General features: G+C 36.4%; 1 protein-coding gene across 3 annotated transcripts in view; it reads right to left on the bottom strand.

Annotated features, from left to right (window-relative positions):
* RFX3 (regulatory factor X3) overlaps nucleotides 1-27,033 on the bottom strand; it is a 277,856-nt gene that overhangs the window by 95,928 nt on the left and 154,895 nt on the right. For all 3 annotated transcript variants that reach the window (XM_032477755.1, XM_032477754.1, XM_032477756.1), the window contains one exon: nucleotides 14,917-15,014. In XM_032477755.1, coding sequence (XP_032333646.1) covers nucleotides 14,917-15,014 — 98 coding nt within the window. The remainder of the gene's footprint in view (nucleotides 1-14,916; nucleotides 15,015-27,033) is intronic.

Below are 27,033 nucleotides of genomic sequence, written 5' to 3'. Positions count from 1 at the left end.
TCTAAGTCATCCTTAAACTCTCAGCTCAAGCATCACCTTATCTCAGAATTACTCTTCTGCACCCCTGCCCTCTGTGGCCACTCCTCACAGGGCTGTCATGTTCTGTTCTCTGTACTTTCGTAACACCTTGTGCATACCTGAAATACAGCTCTCAACAAGCTGTTATTTCCTCTTGTCTTCACACTCCCATTAAGTTATGTTTTATTCCCATCTGTACCCTCAACACTTAACACAGTTGCTGCTACACAGCGGGCACACTAATCAGCAAATGAAATGTGATTCTATTTAAAAGTTTATTTGGCATATTGGATAGCTTTGTAAATTTCTAAAACATAAATCCTTTTTTTTTGTAATGTTAAAACATGAGAAATGATGCTAAACTATTCCAAGATTTTTCTATATTATTTAAAATAGGTTATTTTAACCCATTACAAATCACATTTATAATATAATTTCTAATGTAAATTTTAGTAAAATAATAAGAGTGCTCTCAAAGTATTCCACATTGGGTAAAGTTACTGCTTCCCAGAAAGAGCCACCACAGATCCAGGTATAAATTTTAGTCTCATGTGATGACAAAAGCAACAACTTCATAGCGAACTTTTTTTTTTTTTTTTTACAGAGAGAAAAATGCCATTTAAAACACACAGTTCTTCTCATTACTGTTGTCCTTCAGTTGGAAATCTCATGTGTTTCTTTCATTATGTCTTTATTTAATAGAATAAAACAGCCATGTTGGTTTCAAATTTAGGTAAAAAGAAAAATGAGGTTATTTTAATTTATGTCTGCTAAATATGACAGTGACCCTATTTAGCTGTGCTTAAAATAATACAACCTGATGTTGGTATTTAAGCAGAGCCAAGGAAGGTGTACAAATAGATACAGGACAGTAAGAGCGTTGACAGACACAGGACATGGTGCCAGCCTTCCTTTTCACAGTCTGAACAAAATGCTTAAGCACGCCTCGAGTAGTAAGTTGACTTTACACGGAAAACGTAACAATGACTATAGACAGCTAATATTTACGGACCATTTACTATGCAACAGGCACGATTTTGTGTGCTTTTCACGTGTTAATCCTCATTACATTCTATAAGTGCTGTTATAATTTCTATTTCTACGGATAAGATGTATACTTAACAGTTTAAGTAGGTTGAACAGCTTCGTCCGAAGTGTACAGCTGATAGTAAAAATGGATTTGGAATGTGCACTTAGCCCAAGCTCCCAACCATCCTGTCACATAAGAACTTAACTTTTTAGATGTGTGTCAGTGATACTTGTGAATGGCTATCGGGGAACAGCCCTAACAGGTGGTACCGGGAACGTAGGAACTTACTGTTGCCATCTGGGAGTTCCTTACACCCCAGCTTCGTGTTTACTAGCATCACACCACTTTCCTCTCTTACTCAGAATGGGATCTGTGGAAGATGCACTTGCAGTGCAAAGAGAGATGGGAAAGGCAAGACTACTTCAGAAAGTACCAAGCATCGCACACTTAGGGTTTAGAAGTTCTATGATCATGGAAGTTGCAATTCTACTGTAAGAGAATCATTCCAAGGGATTTAAATCACCCCATCTTTTGGGCATGACTCCTTTATATATTTAGTCCTCACTGAACAACAGTAATGCAAACATATGCATCATGGATATACAAAATGTCTATCTATAGCCCTTAAGTCAGCATAAAAATGTGGCAGCAAAGAGCTTTGATTTTCACACTACCTCCTAGTTGGAGATGATTCATTAGCTAAAAAATGAGCAAAGAACAGGGAAGAGTGAAAGTCACTAAAAAGTATGCCTAATCCATAAACTATGCTCATTACTCAATCATGACCCACGGGACTGGGGAGAAGGCTTGGCTATGTATAAACACACTCTGGGGGAAAGACTGGCAATTTCTAGGGGAAAAAAGACACAATTATTTTAGGAAACAAGTGTCACAAATTGTTGGTGAATTTGTTTCTGGCACATATACACTTGCAATGGGAAAGAGAGGAGACTTTTAAACACTGGACTGGGTAATAGAGACAGACCATGATGTCCTTAGTCACTGTTCTTTAAGGGTAAGAAGATGAGCATTAACTCATTTGTTGGAGATCTGTCTGGGGCCAGAGCCAGAGTCATACACAGATAATTCCCAAACGTCTTTTCGATTCTAAATGCTCTAAGCTCCTGAATAAATGCTGAAGAATTTATGTTAAATACAAAAGAAGCACCAACAGTAAAAATAGTTCTTTCTCAGGTACCAGAAATGACTCTTTAATTCTGATACCTAAGATTGCTTGTCTTTTATATTACATAATAAATGCATGCAAGTTATTGCTTGTACACTATTTTCCCCAGAAATTTCCAAAACATACGCTCAAGAAAATTACTCAATTTTTGGCATATTACATGGAAAGCAGCTAACTATTTCTGGATGGTACACTCCTGAAACAGCTAAATTCCCAAGCAATTCTGTGCGCATTTGAAAGATGCTGCTGTGTTCCTTTTGTTTGTTCTGTATTGATTGCCACGGATTGTTATGACAATGTGTCATATCATTCCACAGCAGAAGAGAAATCTTTCCATTGTTCTGTATATGTACACAGTAATGAATGTGGGTACATAGATATGTGCATACTTGCTGACAGAAGCTTCTTCACTGCTGACTCTATTATAAGGTCCTAAGGAAACGTCAGGACCCTGATCCACCGAATTCACACTTTTTTGTTTTCTTTATCTTCAGGTGTCTTATCCACAAGTCCAGATATATAGTATCTCTAAATTATATGTTTTGTATTTTACCCAGGTCTTGACTATCCTCCCGCCCATGAGCTAATCAGCTACAAAATGAAGTAATGGTATGAAAATGGCAAATTAAAGAAATAAAATATCTTGCAGATTTCATACCATAAAATTTATTATGAAGACAGAACACAGTAATGCATTCATCATTATATTATCTTACATCGGTACAATGTTTTATTGCTTTCCAGCTACTCTGCACATATTCTTTGAACAAATATTTACTGAGTTATCTATGCTGGCACCTAGAATAAAAGGAAGAAAACATACATGACCTCTACTGTCATAAGGGCTATATCACATAGGGGTAGGTGGTCAAAAATAAGAAAGGAAATAAGATAATTAGAAATTTTTCTAAGTCTATGAAAGAGGAAAATAGTATATTAAAGTATAATAAATGAGATGGTGTGTATTAGATAAGGTAGTCAAGGAAATGTTATCCCCAAAGAAGAGATACTCAGGTTGAAACTAAAAGATGAAAAGGAATCAGTCTTACGGAAAACATCATGAAGACAGCGGACTATGTGCAAAAGCCACAACACAGGGAAGATCCTGGAATCGAGGAAGAAACTAGGAGTCTAGAATGGTTGGTTAAAACGAATGAGAAGGACATAAGAAATGAAGTTTAAAACGTAGGTAAAAACGAAACATGTAAGTAGTGTAAACAATTTTTTTAAACACTGTGGGTCATGATCCACAATTTAGTGGGTCACCAGAGCATTAAAGAGTGAGACTGCACTAGACTAGACAACACCAGAGCATAGTAACTCTAGCAAGGATAAGAATTATTTTGAGAAACGTTATTTCTATCATATGTATATACGGTGTGTGTGTACACACTGTATGTGCATGTGTGTATTTACCTGAATATAAAAATGTACTTCTCACTTTCCCATTGAGGATGGTTCAAAAAGCTTGAGAGGCATCATAACGGACTATGGCAAGAAGTCTGGATGCTGGTTTAAGCTGGGATGGGAGTATGCAGGCATACGTAAGGGGAGGCGGGGGATTATTCCAGCCAGAGAAACAACCCAAGGCCAGAGAGGTAACAGGCAAACATGAGAAAGCGGAGTGGGGGAACAGGGCACAAGGCTACAGACAAGTCATGTCAGATGACTCTGAAACACATTCACCAGACATAATGACAGGAGGTGATCCAACTGCAGGGTGTTTCCAGGTAGTGATGGCAACGTATGTCTGACTGGACTATTCTGAGGAAATACGAAACTAAAGGCAGCCAGAACAAACACGTTTTAAATATTTTCAAAAAGCTTGGTAGCTAAGAGAATTTGAGTACTGGGGAGAACTGTTGTTAGAGATAGGGGATACATTATTTCACTTAATCTGCATTAAGTGAATCACAAAGGTTAGGAATTGACCCCTCCTGGACAGATGTGATCCGAATTCAGCGGCAGCAGTGGTGGGCAGCGTGGGAGATGGCAGTGGTCCTGGGTGTCCTTACTGGGTGACTTGTGTGGTGTGGTCTTGTCTATGGTCTGGCTGCTCTCTAATGATGCTTGTACCTGTCCTTTTTCAGCCTGATTCTCCAGACTTCCTGGAAATTCTGAATCACAAATAACTTTCAGTAAATTCTTTGTTTTACTTAAGTAAGCCAGACCAGATTTCTGCTGCTGGAAACCAAGAACTCTGCCTTAAACAGTCTCCCATTATGAAATTTTTATGTGAGTCACCAAAACCCTGCAAAGTAGCTAGTTTATTTGAAATCTTCAACAAACTGCATTCATGTAGTATATAATCTCTGGTTGGCTAGCATATCCTACTTTTATGAGTTCTGAAACATAACATCTCTTGAATGCTGTAAGTCAGACTGAAGGCAGAAGATTCAACAGAAAGATGACATTTCCATTTTGTGAAAGACACCAAAGGGGAAAACACTAATTCGGAAAGGAATTCAAGTGACTTGACATAAGTGGTTATTACCTAAGAATAAAAAACAATAAATTAAATATAAAGTCATAAAAACTAGAAACACTAGTAAAACACTTGCTTGATTTAAATTCAGCAGACAGACTCATTTCTGCTCATTTCAGCTGCTAAAACAAGAAGTAAACAGTAAAAGCATTTATTGAGCTGTCGCCACAACAGCGGGAGGAAATGCAAGAATAAATGTTAAAAGTCAGTAAGTAATTCTTGCAATAACTAATTGAGCTTTCTTATTCATATATGTTGATAACATACAGAGTAGTAAAATCATAAATTTAAATTATCATGACATAAAGATATCTGGACATTTACAATTTACTTTGCATTTCAATTATTTGTATATTGTAAGATGTGGTTCTCACTCTTTAGTGCACATCAGAATCACCTGAAGGGCTTGTTGAAACACAGATTGCTGGATTTCACTCCCCAAATTCCTGATTCAGTAGAAAAGGGGCAGGGACCAAATGGTGGCATTTCTAACAAGGCTGGTATTTCTCATTTCTGCTGCTGATCTGAGGAACACACTTGGAGAACCACTTTACTGGAGGATAATAAAAATGGGAAGCCCAACTTTCACAGGAATAAGGAAAAAAAAAGTGCTATTTCACAGCTATTAGTTCTTGTAGTCTATTTGAGGTTTTCAAAAAGGCAAAGTTTACAGTGGCAAAAAGTTTTATATTCTGGGGCATCTAGCCATGAAAGCATTACCAAAATTTCCATTCATTGCTAGAATGGTTCTTGAAGCACACCCAAAAGGGTGCACAGAACACAAATATCCACAGGCCATTTTCCCCTGACAATAGAGGGCAGGGAAGTGGATATAGACTTAAAGCAACTCTGGCAGAAATGACATCACAAAAGATTTTGATCCAGGGTGACTGGTCTAAGTTTACAAATAAGATTAGCTGGGCTAGATCATATGGTGTTATATTTTTAATTCTTTGAAGGACTTCCATACTGCTTTTCATAATGGCTGTGCTAATTTACATTCCCACCAGTAGTGCAGAAGAGTTTCTTTTCCTCTGTATTCTCTCCAATATTTATTATTTCTTGACTTCTTGACAGCAGCCATTCTAATAGGCATGAGGTGATATCTCGTTGTGGTTTTGATCTGCATTTCCCTGATGATTAGTGATGCTGTGCACTTTTCGTGTACCTGTACGACATATGTATGTCTTCTTTGGAAAAATGTCCCTTCTGGTCCTTTGCCCATTTTTTAATCCAGCTATTTGAGGTGAATTTTGTTTGGTTTGGTTTTTCTTTTTTTTTCTGTTTTGCCATTGAGTTGTATGAGTTCCTTATATATTGTGGATATTAAACACTTATCAGAAAATGGTATGCAAATATATTCTCCAATTTGGTAGGCTGTCTTTCATTTTGTTGATGGCTTCTTTTGCTGGGCGGAAGCTTTTCAGTACGATGTAGTCCCACTTGTTTATTTTCACTTCTGCTGCCTATGCTTGTGATAGCAAATCCAAAAATCATTGCCAATATCAGTGTCAAGGAGCTCACTTTTTATGTCTTCTTTTGCAGTTTTACAGTTTCAGGCCTTACATATAAGTCCTTAATCTATTTTGAGTTAATTTTTGTAAGTGGTATAAGATTGGGGTTCAATTTCTGCATGCGGATGTCCAGTCTTCCCAACACCATTCACTGAAGAGACTGTCCTTTCCCCATTGTGTATCCTTGATGCCCTCGTCAAAGATTAGCTGACCCTCTATGCGTGAGTTTATGTCTGTGCTCTCAAATGTTTCACTGATCTGTATGTCTATTTTAGAACTACCGTATAATCCAGCAATCCCTCTTCTGGGTGTATATCTGAAGGAAATGAAATCAGTATCTCAAAGAGATATCTGCACTCCCATGTTCAGTGCAGCATTATTCACAATAGTCAAGACATGAAAAACCCCTTAGGATGAATAAGATATAGAAAATGTTACACACACACACACATATAGTGGAATATTATTCAGCCATTTGCAACAACATGGATGAAACCTGAGGGCACTATGCTAAGCAAAATAAGTTAGATAGAGCGAGCCATCACTGCATGATGTCACTCATATGTGGCAAATACAAAAATCAAACTCAGAAACAGAGAGCAGAATGGTGCAGGGGCTGGGAGCAGGGAAAAATGGGGGGATGTTGCTCAAAGGGTACAAAGGTATAAGTTCTGCGGATCTAATGTAGAGCTAGTGACTATAGTTAATAATACTGTATTGTATACATGGGAAAAAAAGAAAAACTGAACAACCATATACATGCACGTAAGTTCAAAAATGTTTTGAAGAGAAAAACTATCTGTTAATACTAAGTGAGTAGCATCAATTCAGTTTCATTCATTGTTCCTTGCATATGATAAAATTACCAAGTAGCCTGCTCCTATGTCTCATCTGTCATTAAACGCTATTCTTTATTTAACTCAATCAACAAATGCAGATTGAGCACTTATACATGACTGTTGAAGTATCAAAGAGAGAATGGGGAGCAAACGTGGTACCTCCCCACATCAAAGTTACCTTCTAGTAGGAGAAAAGGCTGAAGCTAGATAAGTTAAAAATGTCAAGAATGACAGATAGTCCTAAGTGTCATGGAAGAATTATCCACGGAGGGGAAATTTACACAGAGAAAAGGCCATACAAAAAAAATGGCCAATAGTAAGACTGAGGAGGATCCAACAAGAGAGGAAGAAAAGAGTAGAAGAGTGAGTCAGACAGACCAAAAGAAGACAGCGATTCAGGGATAGAGTGGCTGACTAGCCGACTGCTAGAGATAAAGAAAATTTAATCTAGAAGAACGTCTATTAGATTTAACAACTGGAGGTCACCAGTGACTCTGATAAGAGCAACTTCATTGAAATGTGGAGAAAAAAGCCAGCTTGGAAGAGAAGGAATATGAGGTCAGTCCTGAGAGGATTTACTATAAAGAGGACCGGAGAAACCAGGTACTTGTTAGAGATGGATATGTTGCCAAGTGGGACTTTGGAAAATGGATCTAAGTGTTAATTCACGTGTGTATGTTGCTGAGGCCAAAGCAGGTGCTAAGTCCGGGCAAACAGGTGGTATGCCCCACACCGCAAGTCAGGCCTGCTGCTGAACTGAAGGCAGTTTGGGACCTTGGAGCACTCCCTGCAGGCAAGTCTATCAGTCTGACTCCTTCTGAGGGACAGACTAAGAACTGCTGGGCTTGTCTCCTCTAGAACCTTCTGGTCATGACAAAGCTCAGCCTTTGTGAACCAGCCTTGGGCTTTATATAGCTGGGGGTCATACTCATATCCTGAAGGCTTTGGTCACTTGTGAAGCACAGTAACAATGATTCCCAACCTTTTCAAATGCATACTCCCAACAAAGATTTCTCACTCTAGCTTCCAAATATTTGTTCAAGCAGAGATTTTTATAACTTTAACTTGTGCAGTTAGTTTTATAAGAGAAACTATACTAAAAGAGAATATACTTTTCCAGATAATACGAATCACCCCACTTTCTCACTTTCGTTGCTCCCTCCCCATCCTGAACCTGACCCAGTTATTAATTAATGCTTTTAATCTATTAATCCCCATTTTGCAGATTAGGAAATTCAGGGGCAAATATGTTATTTGCCTCAGGTTATACTGTAGTCGGGAGAAGGAATGATACTTGAACATGGGTCCCTGAAGTTCATTTAAGAAAATTAATAACACAACTTGGCACATGTGGATTTCCTTGAAATTTAAAGAAATGATGAGGAAAGGAGGAGAAAATTTAAAGGTCAAGATTTTTTCAACTGCTATCATGTATAATTATTCTGGACATTAAGCTACTGGATATGAAAATATCACAGAGCAAATTGCCCTTAATGTACATCATTAAATTCTATGAATGGAAAATATTAAAAAGATATATAGACAGGGCAGTCAAATAACAGCCTTTTCTCTTGGAAGCTATTTAACTAAAACACTCAATGCTGAAAATTATTAAATATGGACTTTTTACATATTCTATGAATATCCAAAGAACATTCTATAGTCCCCAAAAATTTAACTATAAAAGTACGAGTTTAAAAAAATACAAGAAGAGATTCATATGAACAAAAGACTCAGTCTTAGAGTCATCAGTTATTAAATAAAATACATGTTTAACTATTATCTATAATAAGACATACAATAATACAATAGCAAAATGTATAAAATTTACTAAAGATGTTTGTGACTGGTCAGCCCTCCTCCCCAGCCCCCCAAGTAACTCATGATCAAAAGACCATTACCTAGATCACTGGAAAGGAACACGTGTTGAGGGTCAGAAAATATGAATTCTAGACACTAACTAGCTGGGCAAATTATTGAACCTCTGCAGGCCTCAGTAAACATCTGTAAAGTGGAAGTATTAGAATAAATGATCTCCATGACTTTCACAATTCTGACATCCTGAGAAGTCATATTTGAAAGCCCTCCATATTTGGAGCGGTGGGAATTTTTATGTGATTAATGAAACAAGCTCTTTGCTGATTATAGAGGACCCTGTGCTCTTTTCCCCCGAAATGGTAGTTCTCTCTCCAAGAGCTTTCTAAGCCATCAGCCATATACTTCCTGAAATCCAAATGGCAAGCAAGTTCATAAACCAGATCCTAAGCCAGTCTGAATGTGTGTATCAGTAGAAGCATAAATGAAGAAAGTATCCTCTCCATCTCAATTACAGAAACACCATACGATTTCTGCTCAGCAAAGAACACTTAAATGATAATAGGAAAGCATAATTTTACCTGCAAATCCCCAAACTTACTATTTCATGGAAGGACAAAACAGGAACTTAAAAGAATATCCCTTTTAAGGTTCTTGTCATTTAAAAAGTATATGGAAAGGATAACTGGATGGCTTCAGAAAATGCACTAACTATACGATTTTCAAGAAATGACTATTTAAAAAAGTGAGTCCTATACATATTTATGGATTTTGAGTAAATCTAATCAATGTCAATATATTAATAAAGTACCACCTCCCAAAGTATACCATGTGATGTTACCAAATATTATTCCAATAAGAGTTCTGTGGTTTAGCTTTTAAAACACTGCACTTCTTCCCTAGAGGATTTCTCAGAGCCTTTAAGAAACTAACAGAAATTTAGAGTCCTCAAAAAAGTTCATGCAGTGTTTTCTGGCTTGAGTAACCACAGAATTCTTTTATGGGACTAACATCTTATGAAACACAGTTTGGTAAATTCTCTACTGGGTTTGATGAGAAATCTATTTTTTAAACAGGAAGATTATGAGAATGTTTCTACCAGTCAAGTCTTACTGCAATAGATACCCATACAATGAACACTGTGACATTTTAAAACATCGATTGTCTCTCAACAGTGGACAAGCTTCAAAGAGCAGTTGATAGAAGAAAATCCTTTACAACTATAAAAGTTTTCTCAAAAAAGATTTCTTAATTTGGACACACAGTATGATGTTTTTATTTCCACTTTGACTAATATGATGGAGTACGTGTGGGAAAGTAGGAGTCAAAAAAGGAGTGGGAGAAAGAAAAAAAAATCATTATATTAAAAATTACTTAGCTACATCAAGAAATTTCAATTGAATTAGACTCTCTCTACATGCTATGCAATGTTTCCCATCTGGTTTAATTATATTATAAATGATTAGAGATCATAAATTGTAAGAATCTGTAGCAATGGACAAGACTATGATCCAGCTCATTAAAAATATTCTTGGAAAAACTATTGCCAGGAAATACACAAATGTGGGTTCCTACAGAGGCAATGATAAAATAAAGAGGGGCAAGAATCAATTAGGTTATTTTCTCCCTTGAGTAAAAAGCTATTCTACGCCAACACCAGCACTGGAAAGCAGTCTCCATTGTGCAACTGAAATATGTGTTCCCCTACTGACTCACACTGTTAAGCCTGTGATGCTCACAGTCATTGTCCATATTCCATATGCACAGAACCAGGTAAACACTTTGGTATCGTCAAATTATAATGATTACACATTTTCACAAGTGATGACACACATCTACGAGGGCTGTATCACCTCTTGAGTGAGACCCTGTGCATTATGGCTACTCGACACGTGGCTGCTGGTGACAGGAGCACCGGTGAGAGCCAGTACTTACTAACCATGCACAGGCTGTAGGCCATGTACTGAGTGCTTGAAAGTTCATGATGAAGACTGGCATCCCAGTCTTTAATTTCTGGGAGTATCATTAGCAAAAAGCATTTATTACCACACAGAAGTGGGAATCTGACTATGACCCGAGTCAGGGATCAAACGCTAGCTGGTTATTAATTCAGTGTGGTGGAAAATATGGCATGCTCCTTCCAGAACATGGAAGTGTATCAAATAAAAAGAGGGAGTACAAAGACTCTAAAATGAACTTTGGAGACAAAAATTGTACATAGTTAAATGTCAGCACTACAAAATTACAGAAAGATTGGAATAGCTTAAGCTGAAAAAAATTTTTTTGCTATATTTGAAAAAGAATGTTCGTAGTCCTCTAGCTACTAAAATTTTGAGTGTAATTCATGGCAACACAATTTTTTTTTTAGTAAATATGAAAATGATGCCACAGAATCTTTGGTCAAAAGTTGTACTGAGATTGAAAGTGTAATGAAAGGTTTTTAAGGATGCATCTTCTCCATCTTGACCAAGGGTGCACATCTGTGACATAATTAGCTGGAGTGGAGGATACAATCTGGGCCCACACAGACCAGATCAAAGCTAATTGGGCTTTGTGGCAAATGAACTCATGACCTAGACCTCATTAGTCAAGATCTAACCAACTGAGTTTGTGGGCCATAGAAAATACACGTTGGCATGAGATATTTACTTTGAATTATTTCTGTACTTAAATGGGATCTATAATTTTAAAGAGTCAACTTTAAAGATGCTATTTTCCTAAGCTTTTGTGTATGAATGAATTCACTGATCTCACATTTACCTACTATGTGGAAGACCCTAATGTCAGTGGTGAGGTCGTTTTAAAAGGCACAAGGCAGTATGCATAATTCAGAATTATAAATAGGCGAGGAAAACAAATAAAAAAAACCATAGCACATAATTTTACAGTAGTAACTAATGTTTATTGAGTGTTTACAATTTCTCAGATGCTACACAAGACACTTTTGATAAGCTATTTCCATATTTCACAAATGAAAAAAGTGAAGCAAGTTGTGGATCTTTCATACAGTCACATATTAGTAATCACTCCACTCTACCTTGGGTCAGTGATAAATGACTGCGATAGACGCCACTAGAGTTAACTCTCTCAATACCCATTCCAACTGTCCTTTTCCCTTGCCACTATCTACCATACAGAAATGAAAGCTACAAACTTGCATTTCCAGAGTTCTCTGCAGCTATTACTTTGTTACAGCTATGGGGATGAAGTATAAACAAAAAAAGAGCTGGGAGTGAGTGGGAAAGCCTCTGTGTGTGTGCAGTGTGTGTGTGTGTGTGTGTGTGTAAACACATTCATATGTGCACACATATACACTACCCTCTTCTTCCACCTCTCCTCTTCCTGCTGTCTGGAACACAGATGTGCTGGTTGTAGCCAAAGCAGGTTTACTACCATACCAGAAAATCTTGGCCCTGATATGCCTGAGCTGCTAAACTGATGTCAGCAATAGACTAAGAGAAAGTACAGTAGTAGATGCTTTTACAGGCTCATTTCCGGTCATCTTTTGGTAGATTAGCACTAAAGCTGGCTTAGCTGGTCTGAGTTAATCCTAATGGAAGAACAGGCTGAGGGAACTGAGCTTCGGTTCCTCCTCCAGTTCAGTTCACTCCTCCTTTGCTAAGAAAGCCATTTTTTCCCTACTACATAACCAGTTACTGTCTACTGCCCCTGCTCCCTAGAGATACATAGCACTCTGTGAGGCCAGAGATCGTCTACTGGAACAATTTCCATGGTACAATCCAGTCTAGCTAGAGAGATCTGCTTTATTGTCAGCTTGTAAGGTTTTCTCCAGTATGGCTTATTTAATATTTGCACCACATGGTGCTAGCTATTTGCACAATATGCTACCTCTGGATTTCTTATTACCTGACAAAAATCAAAGCCTTAATTTGTTTAAACTTCTGTTTGTCAGATTCCCTTGGATTCTCAGCTGATAGAATGCTGTAATAATATGTAAGATAAAATATTATGGAATAGTAGAGTGATAACTCAGCCCTCCAGAGGGTTCTGGTAAGGCTTTACCTAGGGTATCTCTGAACTAGGAGAACAAACGAGGTAGGAAATGGTACACGCTTGCACAAAGGCAGAATATGTAATGACTTTACTCTGGGGATCTGGTGACAGTTACACGACAGGCAGGGAGGAATCAACACAACGGAGTGGCCTCTAGCAGTGTCCCCGATAGCATAAAGGTCCACGTGGCAGGCACCTCTATTTTCTTCAGTGTAAATGTCAACAGTAGTTTGGATTTATAGTAGAAATTCCAAAAGCTGATTCCAGGAGGCACTGGCCCGATACAATAAACAGGTAAAAAAAATATTCAGTGTGTCTAAAATAGGTAAAGCATTATAGATTCACTAGAGCAACAGAAATTTATTGACCCTTTGTTCTGTGCCAATCACCCAAACAGATGTCAATAAAACAACATGACAACAGTTCTCATTCAGAGAGAGCTGTTTTTAGTATGAGAACTATGAACAAGCATTCACAGCATGATGGAGTGAAAGTCAGGGTAGAGTGCTGTCTTTACTGTACAGAGGAAGGATGAGTTAACTGCAAAGGAGAGCCAGGGCCTGTGATGTGTCAGTCTATAAAGCTATTATACTGGGTGTAATGGGCTGGGAAGGCAAGAGAGAAGGCAAAGAATGACATTCCAGCAGAGAAAGCAAACCACATGTCCAAAAATACAGAGGCATGAAATGGGAGTAGTTGGGAAAACAAGCACAAATTTGGTTGTTCCTCAAACAGGTGGAAAATGAAACTAGAGAGGTTGGAATGAGGAGAATGCCAAGGTCGAGAGCTGAATTTTATTTTAGAGGTAATGGAGGTTTAAAGGCAGTGGTGATGGAGGCATATTCAGCGACCAAAAGCAATAAGAAGAGACAAGTCAGGACCAGTGAAGAGCTTTCAGTTGTGTATCATCTACTGCATACCAGGCCCTGTGTTAGTTGCTTTCAATATATTGCCTTACAGTCTCACAACAATCCAGTAAGAGTAAGATTATTATCCTCCCACTTTCCAGGAAAGAATAATAAAGTTCAGCATAGTTAAGTACCTTGACCATGATAATAAAACTAATATTAATTAAACCAGGATTTTAAGTTGTTTAGTTATAATAGTAGGTAACAATAATTGCATGTTCTATGTATCATACACTCTTCTGGTATTAGATTTATTGCAGTAGAACAATAAAAACAACAAACAGATGAAAATCCCTACCCTCGTGGAGCTTACAGGTTGATGTCATGGGAATCTACAAAACTACCCAAGGAAAAGAGTAGGTGCATTAAGAAGAAAGAAAGCAGATGTTATCAACCCGGGGCACACCAACATCGAAGGGAAGTCGGCAGAGAGTCAATGAGAGAATCTGAATTCATTTGAGGTAAACCCAGAGATCCAACAGATAGCAAACAAAAATCCAGGTGGTAAATGAAAACAAACCTGATGACATAATAGTTCTTCATCTTTTGTTTATAATAATAACCTGAATCTTAACCCAAAGCCGCTGAAAAACTCAAATGAAATAAATTTACATTATTGTTGATGCAAAGGAGACGGGCCGCGGGGAAGTGGGAGAAGGAGTTTAGACAGGCACTTTTACATAGAGTAAGTACCTCATTTAATAAATGCAAAAATCCCCTAGTAATATAGTTTTATATTAATTTACAGAAAACACATACACACAAAAACTTACCTTATTGATAACAACACAAAGTGTATGTTTGATAAGGTATTATTATAATATAGAAATCACCAAGGGGTGTGTTTTTCTCAACCTAGTGAAAACCACTAAAGGGCACAGCAATGTTAGTAACTTAAACCATTCTACTGGATGTAATGAGGAAAACAAGCACATACTCTTAACACAGACAAAGCTCTAACCATCAGCTGAATTTCAATAACTCTACTTTAGTAGAAAATTACTGTGAAAACAAGGGAACACTTTGGCATTAGTGGAATGCCTCAAAGTACGTTACTTCTCTCTATCTGAGTGAGAGAATGAAAAAGACTTGCGCACATAAACTTACATTGCTCCGTTGGTATAGACAGTGTCGCTTCCTTCCACATACTGCACCTGAGCTGGATAGACATGTTGCACCTGCTGCACAGTCTGCACCTGCTGCACCTGGAAAGCAAACATTAGGACCTTGGTAAGACGCAGCTAGGACAGAATGGATACCCAGCATTACATGTGCCTCAAAGATGTCTGACGGGTGTTGATAAACATGAGAACGTTTTATGATGAAAACTATTACTTTCATGCTTATTTCAAGATAACTGCATGTTGGGTCCAAATCCACCATAGCATTTATGGTGAATAAATTCTATAACATTCCTGCAGGTATGTATGTATATACACACTTCAAATGTTTGGGGTGAAAATCCTGAAAGCTCCACACTTATTTTGATGATTTGTGAAATTCTCTTCTCCTGGTTTGTGAATGCGAAATTTATTTTTTTAATGACAAAATTCATGATGGAAAAGTTTAAACACTTAAACGTATAAAAAAATACTATGATATACCCCATGTACTCAACATCCAAAATAAATAATTGTCACCTTTAACTTCCCTCTTTAACCCTTTGCTGGATTATTCATTTGTTTATTTATGTATTTCTTTATTGATATACAGTCAATTTACAATGTTGTATTCATTTCTGGTGCACGGCATAGTGATTCAGTTATACATACATATACTCCTTTTCATATTCTTTTTCATTATAGGCTATCATAAGATATTGAATATAGTTCCATGTGCTATACAGAAGACACTTGTTATTTATCTGTTTTATATATAGTAGTTAGTATCTGCAATCCCACTCCCAATCTATCCCTCCACCCACCACTCTTTCCACCTGGGTAACCATAAGTTTGTTTTCCCTGTCCTTACAGGAGTTTTTAAAAACAAGTGTAGACCATTTATCATTTCACTGGTAATATCTCATTTTTTAAGAGAAAAGGTCTTCTTTTCACATAACACAATACTAATATCACAAACAGAACATTAACAATTCCTTAATATCATATAAAATCCAGTGATTGTTCAAATTTCTCTAATTATTTCAATGTCTTCTTACAGTTGACTTGTTCAAATCAGATCCAAACAAGGTCTACGTGTTACATTTGGTTGATATTTCCTATCTTTCTTTTAATCTCTAACAGTTCCCCATCCTTTTTAACATCTTCATTATTAGTTATTGAAGAAACTGGGTCATTTATCTAGTAGAATTTCTAGAACACTACATTTGGCTGATAGCCTCCCTTAGACGGCATTTGATAAATTCCTCTCTCTCTTGTGTGTCCTATAAACCAGTAGTTAGATCGAGGGCCTTGAATAGGTTCAATTTTTTAAAAGTGGTGTGCTTGTTATTGCATCATGTAAGTTACCTTTGAACAGCTGGTTGTCTCTCTTTCTGCAGTATTATTTGATCAGGGGGTTCAGGAGCATCCACTGACTATAATGTTTCCTGTCCATGTTTTACCTGAGCATATCACTGGTCATTGATGATCATTTTCTAGAGATATTATTTCAATTAATGAAGGTTGCAATCTTGTGGTAATCTGATTCTGCTACTCCCTCTTCATTTATTAGTAGACTTCTATAAACGAATTCCTCTCATTAATTATTTGGTTATACTGAAATAAGGTTTGTACAGGAAGAGCAGGATAAATGCATGATTCATTTACTTACCAGTACTTAGAATAGTGATTTCTACCCCTAGCTCCCTCCACAAGGTGACCAATGTGGTTTTTAGTTTGATTTTGCTTGTATCTTTATGATTAGCTTTTGAATCTACTGTATTTGATGTTTTTTAAACACAGCTTTTTTCCCCTTAAAATTGTCCCATCTTTGACGAATGGTAGTTCCTTTAAACTGCATTCTGTATCTTTTGGCATGACCACAATGATCCTTCTTAAGTCCTCTGCTTTCTGTTAGGATAAGATCCAGAACTAACTCTCATATTTCCTGTTCTAGATCTGAAATCAACCATTTCTTCAAAAAGCTCTGGTTCTTATTACTTAGGAGTATCATAAATATGTAAAAACTGGGAAAGCAATTTATAAACTGGCAGACTATATGACACCTTCGTGATTTCTTCCACAGAAATATTCACCATCTGAAGAGTTTCTGTACAGTATTATTTTTAAAAACATAGTTTATAAGAGCAAGAAGTTAGAAGGAAAAGCCTTAACGACGGTAAAAAGTGAAGTATTTAAACTATACGAAAACCATTCTGTAGCATATATGGTTGATGTTAAGAGTAAAGTAAGATTGATACGTACTTTAAGAGCAAGATCTCTAAGACATATCTTTAAGTGAAAAAAATATGTTGCTGAAAAAGACACTGTAATTTGATTTATGTATAAAAATATGTTTATATCTGCATATATGTGCACATGTGCACATAAACGTATGAACAGATAAAGGAGAACAGAAGGATGCACACCAAACTTCTAAATATGGTTACTTTGTCGAGTGACATTAAATTAGATGGGAGAGGTGATGTGACTAACATCCGTTATGAATTCATATATTATATCTATTGCATCTAATATATACATATCTTGAAATACGGAAGGACTCCCACTTTTGGCCGTAATGGAGTAAATACTACTGGAAATGCCCTCCCCACCTTAAACAAATAGAGAAGTCGACAAAACATACAAAACAACGTTTTCAGTCATTTGAAAAAAAGCACTGTAAGATTGTGACCCTTAAAAGAAGGGGAACAAGTAAGGTGAATCCTACAATGATCTTGGCTTCTGACTGGATGCAATCAGAATGCAGAGCAAGAAAGCAGAAACAAAGCAGAGTTCATGATCTCACTGAGATGAGGGGACAGATGCTGGAATTGGGAAGGTCAAGTCACCTGAAATTTGGGTGCAGTATCAGAGAGGGTGTTAAGGAAGAAACAGATCCAGAAATGTTCATGGACATTCCCTTGAATCCAACGCTGAACACTAAGTAGCATGTGTGTAGGGGGCAGAGATGCTCAAGTTCTGACCAGCCTTAGTGCTATGACCTTACTGAACACCTGGACATTATGTAGAAACATCTGAAGGGCAAAACTCTCAGTAGTAGAGCTAAACTATCTCTAGAATAAAGACTACTTTAGGTCCATCCTAACAAATCTAAAAAACAAGCCTTGATAATATCCACAAGTAATTGCCTATACAATACTAAATTAAACACTTTTAAAGGTAGACATCAAAATCCAGACATATAAAATCACAAGAATCATTCCCAAAAATGCAGCATTCCCAAAAAATTATTAGACATCTTGAAGAAGCAGGAAAATGTGATCTATCATCAGGAAGAAAATAATGAGGGAATAATGAGAAACTCAATGAACTACGGAACAGTATCAAACAGTCTAAAGCAGAGTAACTGGAATCCCAGAAGAGGAAGAACAGAAAATACAGAAACTTATCCAAATGTTTTTTAAAGCTATAAACATACAGATCTAAGAAGTTAACATATATGAATGTATAGACAAAGAAAACCACATCAAAGTGCATTCTAATTAAAGTGCTAAAAACCAGTATTAAGGAGAAACATTTTTAAGCAGACAGAAAAAAGACACATTACATACAAGGCAACAAGTATTAGAACAATTGAAAACTTCCCAGTCAACAATAATGCAAGCCTCAGACAATCAAATAACATCTTTAAAGCAATGAGAGAAAGTAATGTCAATCCAGAATTCCATAATCAGTAAAACAGCCTTCAAATATGAAGAGGAGATCCTTTCTCAGACAAAAACTGAGAATTCATTCTTCTCCAGCAGACCTCCAGTAGATAGCCACAAAGGAAATTATTTGGGTTAAAGAAAAACAATACCAGATGGAAAATGAAATCTATACAAAGAAATGAGGAGCACTAGAAGTGGTAAATTCATAGGTAAAGGGTTTTTTTTCCTTTGTTTTCTGTAAAAGGTAATTCCCTATGTACAGCAAAAATAACGAGAGTATATGTATAACAGAGTTTAACATATCTGTAGAAATTTTTGTAATATTCTTATATGTTAAGTAGTGTAATATTACTTGAACAAAGGCTGTAATCAATTCAAGATATAAACATCATATTAAAAAATAGGATAGTCAACAGAGGAGCTAAGATGCAATAGCAGAAAACACTCAATATGTCCAATAGACGGCAGAAACAGAGGAAACAGAAGAACAAATGGAACAAACAGGAAGCAACAAGAAGCTAGAATTAAATGCAACCGTATCCATAACTGTGCTCGATGTAGAAGATTTAAATCTTGATTGTCATAATAGGTAAAAACATAAAATCTAACATGTACCCTCCACGAGAACACACTTTATACAAAGACAGGCTTAAAATGAAAGGATATGAAAAGACAGCCTTTGCAAACAACAATCATAAGAGAGTGGTTACATTAGTATCAGTCAAAGCAGACTCTAAGATAACTAATAACTACCAATGATAAAGAAAATTATCAAGAAGATAATTATCCTACATGTCTCTGCATCTAAGAACAGTTTCTAAGTAACACTAAGCAAAAATCTGAAAGAATCAAATGTTCTTAAGTGGTTTCCTTCGTGGGGGCCAATATGATATGGTGGAAAATTCAGTTAATTCTGAATCAGGAGATCTGATTTTAAGTCTATATGCTGACACTTGCTGTTTATACATTTGGACAGTCAATTCACTTCTTTAATAATTTCTTTGTGTGAAAGGCTTGATCTCCAGAATATATAAGCAGTTCATACAACTCAATAAGAAAAAAATAAACAACCCAATCCAAAAATGGGCAAAAGACCTAAACAAGCAATTCTCCAAGGAAGACATACAAATGATCAAAAGGCACATGAAAAAATGCTCAATATCACTAATTATCAGAGAAATGCAAATCAAAACTACAATGAGGTATCACCTCACACCAGTCAGAATGGCCGTCATTCAAAAATCCACAAATGACAAATGCTGGAGAGGCTGTGGAGAAAGGGGAACCCTTCTACACTGCTGGTGGGAATGCAGTTTGGTGCAGCCACTATGGAAAACAGTGTGGAGATTCCTCAAAAGACTAGGAATAGACTTACCGTATGACCCAGGAATCCCACTCCTGGGCTTGTATCCAGAAGGAAATCTACTTCAGGATGACACCTGCACCCCAATGTTCATAGCAGCACTATTTACAATAGCCAAAACATGGAAACAGCCTAAATGTCCATCAACAGGTGACTGGATAAAGAAGATGTGGTATATTTATACAATGGAATACTACTCAGCCATAAAAACCGACAACATAACGCCATTTGCAGCAACATGGATGCTCCTGGAGAATGTCATTCTAAGTGAAGTAAGCCAGAAAGAGAAAGAAAAATACCATATGAGATCACTCATATGTGGAATCTAAAAAACAAAAACAAAAACAAACAAACAAACAAAAACAAAGCGTAAATACAGGACAGAAATAGACTCACAGACAGAGAATACAGACTTGTGGTTGCCAGGGGGGTGGAGGGTGGGAAGGGATAGACTAGGATTTCAAAATTGTAGAATAGATAAACAAGATTACACTGTATAGCACAGGGAAATAGACACAAAATGTTATGATAACTCACAGAGAAAAAAATGTGACAATGAGTGTGTATATGTCCATGAATGACTGAAAATTTGTGCTGAACACTGGAATTTGACACAACATTGTAAAATGATTATAAATCAATAAAAAATGTTAAAAAAGTAATTCATTTGTGTGTACAATAAAAATTGCATCTACATTATCATAAAGGATTATTGTGAGGATCCAAAACTATTAAATATAAATACAAAGCATGGCATAGGCATATATGATCGTTGCAGTGAATCTTGTCTTCTACATCTGTGTAATTTTCATCTTTATATCCCATTTGGTTTCAGCCATAAATATGCACAATAAATCTTCATCAAGGGTTCCTTTAAATCAAGAGATTCTATAATTAAAGTAGAAATGAAACTCAGAAAGTGTTAAGAATCTTGGAAAAGACGCCTGGATAGATGCTGGCTAACTCATCTGGGACAGCAATATATAAATATGTCCCTTGATTACACTGAGATTTTACAGTACAGTGTAAAAATAGGGCATAATCCTTTGCATTATCTACCAAGTTAAGGAACTGACAAAGTAGAAGACCAAACTAAACACTAAAAATACTGAACTATAGCATATTTTGGAGGTAACATGATTTTCATTATTTTCCAGCATGTATGGGTTTGTCTATCAATCATTAGAAACTGGGCCAAGAGGCCTTTGGAACAACTTAGTGATGAGAAATCGAATTGCACATAGTGCCTGTAGTTTGAGAAAGTATTCTTTCAAGTGTATAATGATAGTGGAGTAAGTAAAAGAGGAGTAAATAAGACAGAAAAAGAAAGGGGAAAGGAAAAATAACTAGCTTATGTATTTATTATGTCTCATTTCACCAACGAAAAGTTAAGATCTTTCAAAAGCCTTCTATTCAGTTTTTAGCTGAGGGTCATTTGATTTTCTTTCCTTTGGAGGAGGGGACAGTGGGGTTCTATTATTAGTAAAGGTGTATTAGAGAGCCACAAAAATGCTCCCTTCTATCTCAAATTAAAACCATTCAGATCCAGGAAGAGAGCTATGTCTATAGAATCACTCTATTGAGACTTATAAATCCAGCCAGGGGATTGGAAGTGCACACACAGAGCATTTTCCATACTGTGATATATTCCCAAAGACCCAACACAGGGTAAACATACTGTCAATATTTATTGCTCAGTAATTAAATAATGCCCTGCATCTGGCAAAGGAAATGCCCACCAATGAATATCTGTGAAGTTTATAGTATATTCTAAATGTGGATAAGTGTATTTGCTTAAAAAACCCCCGAAGGATACTTATTATTCCAAAGTAAACTGATGTGATCACTTTTAATTCCCTTTATTGTATCATTAAAGACCAAAGATAAAATTTTAAAAGGAAATTGCATGTTATTTTCTCTTTCCTAAAATAATTAGCTGTGATTCAGATTTGTTTAAATATTATTTGATAATGTTCTTATGTTAAATATTAATTTCTGTTCAAATACTTACTTAATTGTTATCTAAATTTATTTTCTATTTTTTTTTTTTTTTTGCCATACTTCAGTGCAGGAACTATTCAGGTTAGCAATATTGAAAGAGATGGGGAAATTAGCATCCTGTAGGCATCTCATTACTATTTCCAATAACTATATTTTCCATCCATCTTTGTGAAATCTACAACCTGTCACATTTTACTGCCTAGCCTATGCAAGCCTTTAGGGAAGAGAAAGGAGATGATTAAACAAACTCTATAGGAAATTAATTTTCTCTTAATTTCATTGTCTGTCCCAAAATAAATTCTCATAAGTGTTTCCAAAGAGCATGAACAAATATTTTTCACCACTTGAATTTTAATAGACAACAAAGTGGCAAAAACGTGAATTGAAAAGAGATGGACAGAGGTGGTCTTAACAGAAATAATTAACACTTTCTACAATTAATTGTTCAATTAATAAAAAGGACCTTGGGCTAATTTCTAAAAGGTTACCTAGTACATATCATAATGTTGGTGGTAATGAAGTCTAACCATTATAACATTCTTACAAGAAATTTATCCATTTTCTGTCAACTGAAGAAAAAAAATCTATCCCCCAAAGATATGCAACAGTGTATTTACATTCATAGACATGAGATGAATTAAGCAATTTAACACACTCTTATTAATATATATTTAAATGGAAGCATTTCAGTATTATTTAAATGCAGTATTACAAAGGCAACTGCTTATTTTTGTACATTTTTATAATTCTTATTATTTATAAAAAGAAGTGAATACCAAAACAAACTATATACCACAGGCAAATGTGCTAGCTCATTCTAGCTCACTAGAATCAATTAGTATATTTTGAGGACAAATTCACACAATATGTTGTTTTGGATGTGCTTCAAGAAAAAGAAAATGAATCATACTTCAAAACAGAAATCCTTTTCAATAGTAAACGAAATCATTTATAATTGTTAAGCTTATTAGTCAGCTAAGAACAATACTAGTCTCTTTATAAAAATGTCTTTATTATGTCAAGATCTTCATTGCCTTTCTTGTACAAGAGCATTTCTTACACGCTTGGTTGGCAACAAACATTTCAAACCTCAATAGTGAGAACTGTCGAAAACTGCATTAAGATGATTTTAATAGACCAGAGATATGAAAGAGCTCTTAGCAGATTAAAAATATGGAGTATTAGAACAGCTATGTCAGAGGCTGCTCTGTGACTGACCAAAAGCGAAGCAGAAGAAAAAGGATCCACAGTGGAATAGCTATTAATAAAAGGGCAGGAGGAATATCCTACTTTCCTCCTGCCCTTTTATCGGAGAGTAGCAGCACAGAGTTCATCACAAGAGCCGCCTTGTGAGAAGAGAGAAGGAACAGAGCTAATTCAACATTTCTGTACAAGTAAAACTGTAGGAAAGGGAAGGGACTGAGGATAAAGAAGTCAAAATGTTCAAGCAGTACAGGGTCAGTATTACTAAAAGAAAGATGCAACAGAAGAAAAGAGCGTAAGGGAAAAAACAAATTTCCTTTACAGGCACAGAGAGGTTAAAGGAACACAAATCAAAAACCTAAAACCATTTTGTTCAGTCTTGGTTAAAAGTAAAATAAATTATGCATTACAAGGCTATTTAATAAACCTTGCCAAGAAAGAATCCCACAAATATTTTGAATGTTCAAAATAATTTGCGGGTACCGGATGTTTATAGTTTATGATCACAAGATCACAGTGAACAGAGAGCGTAGTTAAGGGACAAGACAGGTTAGAAAAAAACGCTACTTAAGTTCTCTTCTGGTGTTTGCTGAGAAAGAGTAAGCAGTTTCCCTAGATCTTTAATGTTAATTTACAAAGTCCTTCCTGGGATATTCAACGGTAACTACAAAATTTCTCTTTAACCTTCTAAGACTGGTAGCCACGTCACAGAATGTGACAAATGTGAACTGTTGGAAAACAGCATACTATTTACTTAAATGACAGAACTCATTTTATGTAGAAAATGGAATTTGCTCATTTCCATTATAAATTCTCTCACTTATAAACTATGTAGCTTCTTTTCGTCTCAGAAACAGATTTGTAGATGTACTTTTCTCATAGTAGACTTTACAAAAATAAATGATGCTTCTAGCCCTTTCAAATCCAATAAACTTCACAAAGCCTGCTTCTTCAGTGGGGCTAGAGTTAAACATGAAACTTACAGGAATTATTTACTAAAACTATGTGATTGCTGTAGGCAACTGGAAGGTATTATGAGAGTGTAAGCATTATTGTCACACTTGGACTTCAAGCAGAATCACACGAAGGCTAATAATGCAGTGGTAAGTAAGGTCCTGGCTCACTCCTGCACTTCTGACCACATGAAAATGAGGGAATCAATTGGGAGAGAACTAGTTCAATAAATCATCCCTAACTGCCTACCATCTATCTCCCCAAAAATACCTGATTAGCATCGAAGAGCAGAAGCTACTTGTAAAAGGTGAAGCAAGTTTCCAAAGGCAATAGGGGAAGTGTTTCTGGGAGCAGGGATGTGACTCAGAATAGATTTAGCTTATAATGATTTCTCAATGACAAATTTGACAGACATTACATAAAATACATAAACCGATATTTGTGAGTCCGAAAAACCCTAAGTAACAACTACTGCCTACAAGTGAGGAACGTTTTTATGTCATGATTACAACACTGTTTTAAACATTATTTCCCGTGAGGCCCAGCAGGACAGAGCAAAACTAAGATCTCACTAAACTAAGTAATAATTTCTGGGAGAAGAAATTTACTAAATAACACTCTGGTGACCAGAAAGAGCAAATGAACTCGGTATACCAACCTCACTGCAGTGCTAGCCGAAGTCTTTGGAATGGGAGTCAATAAATCTAAGCAGCACATCAGAAGATCTAACTCTGCATAAAATATGTTTTGCAACTCTACACTGACAGTTAGATTATGCACTTTAAATGTATTCCCCAGGGAGAATGCATAGATGCAGATTCATTTGTGCTCCTAATGTCTATGGTAATCAAGTATTTCTGCAAGAGAGTAGAGGTGTAGACTCCCGTGGGTAGGAGGGAATTAAGAGAATAAATTACTAAACTTAGGTGCTGGTAGTCAAACTGCTGTAATCTAAACTAACAGAATTTCTTTGTTATGTATGCTGATTAAATTAGTGCTAAAACTGTTACTGAGAGTGATATACAATATTTTTTTATTTGTTCCTCACAAAAATTCTGAGGTGAATTAAAGATGGTGGGCATTTTGGCCCCCATTTCATAAACGGTGATATAAGTACAAAGACAGTGAGAACCCAAAGACGTATCAAGTGACAGGTAGTAGTGGTTCCAGGTATTCTGAATCCAGTCCTAGAATTCTTTCTACAATACCAGTGTTTCCCCAAATGTGGGCTTAATGACATTGGTGATACAGAGGCAAGATATGAAATAACTATGAACCATATGCTAAGAATTTATCCCATTTTCAATTAGCTTTAAATCATTCTGGTATGTTAGGGAGAAGATCTCAGTCTTTCCACCTCTGACACTTCATAATCTCAGTTTTTAAAGGAAAGTTGGCTTCAGTGTTGGGTATCGTCAAGCAAGAGCAGTTAGCCAAATTGTATAATATTATTTCATTTTTACTGTATTTAATTTTATGTTTATCTTCCATTTTTGCAAAGGATACTAATTTTTCATTTTAGGTAGAAATGTAAGGTTCTCTTTATTAAACTAGTTCATTTTGAAAGCAGCTCTTTTGCCCCTTTCCTATTTGCCAATTTCTGTTCCCCTCTAACCTTGAAAGAATCTGATTATAGGAATGAGATCATTAGGCAATTTAACCTAACTCCTGACTTTCGCTGTCCGGAATGCACACCATGCCTTGCCTAACCTGTTGATTCTTTTCCTAGATTAAAAGAAGAATGAAGAATTAAGTAGTTAAAGAATAACTAGCTCTTTACCCCCATGAACCCTTTTAGCAATCCTGCAGGCAGATCACCAGGGCAAGGTAACATCTGAGGAGAGAGTCAGCCAGTCTGCACCAAATGGAGAAGGATGCAGAACCCAACCTCCTGCCTCATGATTCACTCAGATTCTCCCCCTACCCCCTTTTTCCCTTTAAAAACTGTCATGGCTGAGCAGAATCTTTGGAGTTGGTCTCTGGATATAAGTCCACCTTCTCCCCAGATTGCCAGCTTTTCTAATTAAAACACCTCTCCTTTCTATTGACACTTGCCTCTTGATTATTGGCTTTTCAGAGGTGAGGAGCCAAACCTGAGTTCAGCAAAAATTTTAGTAATTTTACAGAAAACTAGTAAATAAAAAAGTAACTAAATAGTGGACTTTGGAGAAAGCAAAAAATCATGAAGCAATCTACAAAAGACTGAAAATTAAAAATACTATACTACATATCATACGCTATAAATCATGCTCTTAATAATGACATAATAAAGTCTCACCAAAAAACTTCCCACTTTAAAGAACTAAATTTCATACATTCATTAAAACAGTTCACTGCATCAATTTAGTAGTTACCTAACTTCCTAAGTAAAACAAGTGGTAGCCATAATACTACCATAGTGCGGGTCAAGTTAATTTTGAAGCAAACTTGGCATATCATCTACTTTTTAGCAATACTGCATTTTACATATCCCAATATTTTTATAATGAAAGTTATACATAAATACAGTTTCATAAGATTTAAACCACAAAGAAATAATCAGAGTAAAATGCAGCTGCCTCCTGCTTAATGTTCACGCTGACTTCCTGCTATTCCCCTTCCTGGAGATAATGACCAACCGTAGGACAGCATGCATTCCTCCAGCACCCAATAAATTCACGTTCATGTGTGTATTTATCTCTGCTAGCCAGGAGAGTTAACACTTCTAGCTGCAACAACAGACAACCCCCAAATTTCAGTGTTTTAACTCCTAAGATACCCATTCAACATAGGGTGCAGGAGGTCCTGTTCCACATGGCCACTTTAGAGACCCTGACTGACTGGGCTCTATCATTTTGTAGTTGTCTCATCCTGATGTAGCCTTATAGGAACTGAGGGACTGTAGAGGTGGTAAGATAGCTCCGAAATGCCTTGGCTCACAAAAAATACG

Source organism: Camelus ferus, chromosome 4, assembly GCF_009834535.1.
Source record: "Camelus ferus isolate YT-003-E chromosome 4, BCGSAC_Cfer_1.0, whole genome shotgun sequence".
Lineage (NCBI taxonomy): Eukaryota > Metazoa > Chordata > Mammalia > Artiodactyla > Camelidae > Camelus > Camelus ferus.
This window is presented reverse-complemented; position numbering and strand designations above follow the sequence as displayed.